The 7,174-nt window shown below is 48.6% G+C and overlaps 1 protein-coding gene across 1 annotated transcript; it reads left to right on the plus strand.

The window, feature by feature from the left end:
• Window positions 1-1,659: 1,659 nt before the first annotated feature.
• On the plus strand, window positions 1,660-6,939 carry LOC124976643 (uncharacterized). Its single transcript, XM_047539414.1, is given in 1 exon segment — window positions 1,660-6,939. A coding segment is annotated over 1 exon segment (5,280 nt).
• Window positions 6,940-7,174: the final 235 nt, after the last annotated feature.

Here is a 7,174-nt window from a genome sequence, read left to right on the forward strand (position 1 = left end):
GAACACACACAACAACATGCACAATACATGCATGTGTTTCTATCCTTAACTGTGAACTGGTTATTTACCCATTCTTTTGTGCTTCTGGTCATTGCTTATTTTTGTTTTCACTCGAAGTTTTAAATTTTTGAATTATCTGGAAAGAATAGCACCAAGACTGCCTATATCCCTCTCTCCAGAATCACTAGTTAACTTTTTCCATGTTTTGCAATTCTCTTCTCCAGGTAGCCATATCTACGTTTGTACATCAGCACAAATACTCACATGTATTATCTTTTTTAAAAGGGCTTATGACATCCTTTTTTCAAGTCACATAGAGCAGCACATCCTGTTAATGTAAAATGTTCATGCACATGAGATGAACAAATCATTAGCAAGTTTTTAAAGGTCTGTAAGGGCATACCAAATGTTTCAGTCAACTTTTTTTGTTGCTGTGACCAAAAGACCCTAAAAGACCAGTTTCGGAGGAGGGAAGGTTTATTTGGTGCTCACAGTTCCGGTGGTCTCAGTCCATAGACCGTCAGCTCCTTTGCTCTGTGCCTGAGACGAGGCAGAACATCAAGGTGGAAGGTTGTGGCCTGACAATCAGAAAGCAGACAGAACCTTCCTCACCAGGGACAGAATATATACCCAGAGGAGGGTGTGACCCATCTCTTTCAGCTGAAAGGCCCCAGCTCTTTGTCTTAAACCCATGACCTAGGACACTCTACCAAACCCCCCCCCCCTGGGAAGGTTGCACGGCCTACCTGGAGGTCGTTAAACTGATAACTAGGTTAAGAAAGAATAGGGCGGTTGGGAAAGCATAGATCATCGGGTCCCAGGGAGTGCCTGAACAATCAGGAACTGATAAGCGGGAACCAGGAACCATAAAAATACCAAGAATACCAAGTAATAATTGTGGATTTTTTTGGGATATAATAACCTTACCCTTCAAGTAACCTATGTGCTGTGTACGTGCTGGATTCAAAATAACCAATAGGAAACCTGTTGCTTACCACGCGCGCGAAACCTGCCCCTTTACCCTATAAAAACCTGTACCCCAAAAAGCCCGGTGTGCCACATAACCGAAGCTCCGGCTGAGGTTTTGTTGCGCACCTGCAGGCGCCTGTGTAACCAATAAACTGCCTCTTGCTTTTGCAGCCAGTGATTACGTGAGTTCTTCCTTGGACAGGGGGGCTTAGGGTCTTTCATTTGGAGGTCCCACCGAGATCAGACGAGATCACCCCGGACCCCTGCCCGAGGAACGGCCGAAAGTACTCTGGGAGGTAAGCTGGCCAGCACAAAAATTTTTTTGTTCTTGTCTGTCTTGGTTTGTGTAGTTGTTCTGTCTTTCTGTCTTGAAGCGCAGCGATAGTACTTTGTAGGGGCACGCGTGTTCCATTTGTAATTTTTGGGCAGCCTGAGAAGGAGTTGACGAACTCTGACTTCTCCCCTGCCACCCTGGGAGACGTCCCAGGGATCTCGGGCGCCCGATTTTTCGGGGCCTCAGGTGTCTCCAAAGGATACACCGTTTTGAGATTTGGCCAAGAACTCCCCAGTTCGTTGGCACCCTTAGATACTTTCGGCTTGTGTTGAAAGCGCGCAGCGATTGTCTTTTGTGGTTTTGTCTTTGTCTTGTTGTGTACTTTTCTTTACCTCCTTTTACATCCTGAGGCAAAGATGGGGCAATCCATGGTAACCCCTCTAAGTCTCACTCTCGACCATTGGCAGGATGTCCGGAGCCGAGCCAACAACATGTCGGTCGAGATTACAAAGAAAAAATGGATAGCACTCTGCTCCTCTGAATGGCCAGCTTTCAATGTCGGTTGGCCCAAAGAAGGAACCTTTAACCTTGATCTTATTTCACAGGTCAAATCCCAAGTTTTCATTCTAGGACCCAGAGGACACCCAGATCAAGTCCCCTACATCGTGACTTGGGAAAATCTAGTCTCTAACCCACCCCCATGGGTCACCCCTTTCTCCTCACTTAAGCCCTCTCCCCCTTCTCCTCTAAGCCCCTCACCTCTCCCATCTGCACCCCTTGCTCCCATTCCGGCACCATCTACCCAAAGTTCTAGGTTGTACCCTATATTAGATAAGTCTAAACCCCCAGCCTCAAGCAGGTCAAAGTCGCGAACGATCCTTCCACCCGATGAATCCACCCTGATGGACCTGATGACAGAGGAACCCCCACCCTATCCACCCCAACCTCTTCCAGCTCCCCATTCAGATTCCTCCGAAGAAGAGGAAGAATCACCTGTCGCCGGTGCCCCTCCAGACCCATCCCCCATGGTGGGGCGACTCCGGGGACGCCGAGAACCCCCAAATCTGGGGAAAACTTCAAAAGCCTTCCCCTTGCGCCAGACCGGGGGCCCTAATAGTCCATACCAGTATTGGCCATTCTCCGCCTCTGATCTTTATAATTGGAAGGCTCATAACCCTCCTTTCTCTAGTGACCCAGTTGCCTTGATTTCTCTGATTGAGTCTGTTCTAGTGACCCACCAGCCAACCTGGGATGATTGTCAGCAACTTCTCCAGACTCTCCTCACCTCTGAGGAGAAACAAAAAGTGTTACTGGAGCCTCGAAAAAATGTTCCAGGGGATAATGGGCGTCCCACTCAACTACCAAACCTGATCAATGAAGCCTTTCCTTTGACCCGACCAGATTGGGACTATAGCACTGATGAAGGTAGGAACCACCTACGTCTCTATCGCCAGTTGCTTATAGCGGGTCTCCATGGAGCAGGGCGACGGCCCACTAATTTGGCCCAGGTAAGACAGACTATCCAGCGGGCGGAAGAAACCCCGACCGCATTTCTAGAAAGGTTGAAAGAGGCTTATCGAAGATTCACTCCCTTCGATCCAGATAGTGAGGAGCAGAAAGGTAACGTCTCCATGGCATTTATCTGGCAATCAGTCCCAGATATAAGAAGCAAGTTACAAAGGTTGGATAATCTGCAGGACTATTCCTTGGCAGATCTACTGAAGGAAGCAGAAAGGATTTTTAATAAGAGGGAAACTCCAGAAGAAAGGGAAGAAAGAATTAGGAAAGTGCAAGAGGAAAGAGAGATGAGATACAAAGAGGAATTAGATAGAAGGGAAAGGGAAAGAGATCGAAAGAGAAATAAAGAATTAAGTAAAATACTGGCCACGGTCGCGCAGGCAGAACTAAAGGAGAATAGGCTAGGAAAGGAAAAAGGGCGAAGCAGGCCCCTCGTAGAGCATGACCAATGTGCCTACTGCAAGGAAAAAGGACACTGGGTTAAGGACTGTCCAAAGAACCCAAAAAGGCTTCCCAACTTAAGGAAGTACCCAAACCGAGCCCCCCAATTGCTGGCTTTAGATGATGAAGATTAGGGGCGTCAGGGCCAGGAGCTCCCCCCTGAGCCCCGGGTAACTCTTCGAGTAGGGGAGCAACCGATTACTTTCCTAGTAGACACCGGAGCCCAACATTCGGTACTAACCCAAGCTCCAGGGCCCTTGAGCAGCAAGACCACATGGGTCCAAGGAGCCACCGGGTGCAAATCTTACCGATGGACCACCAAAAGAGAAGTGCATCTTGCCTCAGGTAAAGTCTCCCACTCATTCTTACATGTACCTGACTGTCCATACCCACTACTAGGAAGAGACTTACTAACTAAATTGAAAGCCCAAATTCATTTTGAAAATGGGAAAGCCTCAGTCAGCGGACCAAACGGGGCTCCTTTACATATACTAACCTTTAAATTGGAAGATGAGTACCGACTATTTGATAGCACCCCACAACCCGATCGGAACATGGACTATTGGATTACTACTTACCCAGAAGCTTGGGCAGAAACCGGGGAAGTGGGGATGGCAATACGCCAGCCCCCTATAGTGATTCCACTTAAGACTACTGCCTCCCCTATTAACATCAAGCAGTACCCCATGTCAATGGAGGCTTACCAGGGCATTAAGCCACACATCCAGCGGCTCTTAGACCAAGGCATTCTAACCCCTTGTCGATCGCCCTGGAATACCCCCTTACTCCCAGTTAAGAAGCCCGGGACTAAAGATTACTGGCCAGTTCAGGACTTAAGAGAAGTAAATAAAAGGGCAGAAGATATTCACCCCACGGTGCCTAATCCCTACAACCTCCTGAGCACCCTGCCTCCCACTCACACCTGGTACACAGTATTGGATTTAAAGGACGCATTCTTCTGCCTAAGGTTAAGCCCCCAAAGCCAGGCCCTCTTTGCATTTGAATGGAGGGATCCTGAGAAGGGGCTCTCTGGGCAGCTGACCTGGACCAGACTACCGCAGGGATTCAAGAACAGCCCGACACTCTTTGACGAGGCTTTACACCAGGACTTGGCCGACTTCCGGGTAAGACACCCCTCCTTAATAATGCTCCAATATGTGGATGACATCTTATTGGCAGCTACCTCTGAGGAGGAATGCCTGGAAGGAATGAAAGCGTTATTGCAAACCCTAGGGCAACTAGGGTACCGGGCATCAGCCAAAAAGGCACAAATTTGTCAAACCAAAGTTACTTACCTTGGCTATGAGCTACGTGATGGCCAAAGGTGGCTGACCCCAGCCAGAAAAGAGACTATTTCAAGCATCCCAGTCCCCAAGAACCCCAAGCAGCTGCGGGAATTTCTAGGGACTGCAGGATTTTGCAGACTATGGATTCCTGGGTTCGCGGAAATTGCAGCCCCTTTGTACCCACTGACAAAACAAAACAACCCATTTACTTGGACTGAGGAACATCAGATGGCATTTGATCAAATTAAATTGGCCCTCCTGTCTGCCCCTGCCTTGGGTCTGCCAGATGTCACCAGACCCTTCGATCTGTTTGTAGACGAGAAACAAGGCTATGCTAAAGGAGTCCTAACCCAAAAATTAGGACCTTGGAGGCGTCCTATAGCCTACTTGTCCAAGAAATTGGATCCTGTAGCATCAGGATGGCCCCCTTGCCTTCGGATGGTGGCGGCAGTCGCCATCCTAATTAAAGATGCCACCAAATTGACTCTGGGACAGCCATTAACTTTACTAACACCCCATACCATCGAGGCCATTATTCGTCAACCTCCCGACCGCTGGATTTCTAATGCCCGGCTCACCCACTACCAATCTCTGCTGCTGGACACGGACCGAATCCAATTCGGCCCCGTTGTCACCTTAAACCCAGCAACACTCCTGCCCCTTCCAGGAGGACCTACCCCCCATAACTGCCAGCAGATTCTTGCAGAAACCCAAGGAACCAGACCAGATCTCACAGATCAACCTATGAAGGACGCAGAGCTGGTATGGTACACTGATGGAAGCAGTTATCTACTTGATGGGGAACGACGGGCGGGAGCAGCTATCACCACCGAGTCAGAGGTAATTTGGGCAAGTGCACTACCGGGAGGAACTTCAGCTCAGCGGGCAGAATTGATAGCCTTAACACAGGCATTAAAACTAGCTGAAGGAAAGAAACTCAATGTGTATACAGACAGTAGGTATGCCTTTGCCACCACCCACATTCATGGAGAAATTTATCGACGGCGAGGATTGCTAACTTCAGATGGAAAGGAGATCAAAAATAAAACTGAAATTTTAGCCTTACTAAAAGCCTTGTTCTTGCCAAAGAAACTAAGCATAGTACACTGTCCCGGTCACCAGAAGGGGGATCACCCGGAGGCAAAAGGGAACAGGCTGGCAGACGAAACTGCAAGAAATGCGGCTCTAGGACCACAACTCCTAGTGACCACCCTATTGCCACAAAAGGTTAAGAAGTCGCCTGAGGACTTCGATGAACACTGGGTCTATGAGGACCCAGATTTGGACATTGTGCAACACCTAGAGGCCACCTATAACCCGGCTGAAGGCACATGGGAATACCAGGGAAAAACTGTAATGCCTATCAAACACACCAAAGAACTAATAAGGTCCTTGCACCGACTTACTCATTTGGGAGCTAAAAAGATGAGAACCCTCTTGGATCATGGAGAAGGAAATCTATACCTGCCCCACAGAGACTCAATCATCAGGCAAGTCGTGAGAAATTGTCAAGCTTGTGCTCAGGTTAACGCAGGTAAAATAAAATTTGGGATTGGAATCCGGGCCAGAGGGCACAAGCCTGGAACCAGTTGGGAAGTCGACTTCACAGAAATCAAGCCTGGTATGTATGGATACAGGTATCTTTTAGTTTTTGTAGACACTTTTTCAGGATGGGTAGAAGCATATCCCACTCGGCATGAGACTGCTAAAGTCGTAGCAAAGAAGCTACTGGAAGAAATCTTTCCAAGGTATGGTGTACCTGGGGCCATTGGTTCAGATAACGGGCCTGCCTTCACCTCCCAGGTAAGTCAGTTAGTGGCCGGTACATTGGGGATTAATTGGAAATTACATTGTGCTTACCGACCCCAAAGCTCAGGGCAGGTAGAAAGAATGAATAGAACTATCAAGGAGACTTTAACCAAATTAACGCTTGAAACTGGCACTAGAGACTGGGTGCAACTCCTGCCTTTAGCTTTGTACAGGGCCAGGAACACCCCTGGCCCTCAAGGACTAACCCCCTTTGAAATTCTGTATGGTGCCCCACCACCCGCTGTCAATTTCTATGAAACTGAGATTTCTGCTCTACTCACCCCCACCCTGCAGACCCATTTGCGTGCATTGCAGTTAGTCCAAAATGAAGTCTGGAAGCCCCTAGCGGCAGCCTATAAGGAACAGCTGGAGAAACCAACAGTTCCACACTCCTTCAAGATAGGAGACACCGTCTGGGTCCGGAGACATCAGAGCAAAAATCTTGAACCTCGCTGGAAAGGACCTTACACCGTCTTGCTGACCACCCCTACCGCCATCAAGGTAGACGGCATTGCAGCCTGGATCCACGCAGCCCACGCGAAAGCGGCACATCCACAAGACTCCGCCCCGACACCCCAGGAATCAACATGGAGGTTACGACGCACCCAAAATCCGCTAAAGATAAGACTTTCACGTTGTTAATTATCTTAGCTTTGTTTCCTGTGATGCCCTATGGCAGTCCGCATGTATCCAGAAATCTAGTTTGGTCTATTCACAATATTGAAACTGGAAAGAAATTAGTCCTGGCTCAAGGGCATCATGCCCTAAACACCTGGTGGCCGGACTTAACTTTCGATCTTTGTAAGTTAGCTGAAGGATCTTGGGAACACACTCAGAAAACCAAAGGGGACTCCTATCCACCCTGCAGATTCCGATC

The sequence above is a fragment of the Sciurus carolinensis genome, chromosome 2 (assembly GCF_902686445.1).
Source record: "Sciurus carolinensis chromosome 2, mSciCar1.2, whole genome shotgun sequence".
NCBI lineage: Eukaryota > Metazoa > Chordata > Mammalia > Rodentia > Sciuridae > Sciurus > Sciurus carolinensis.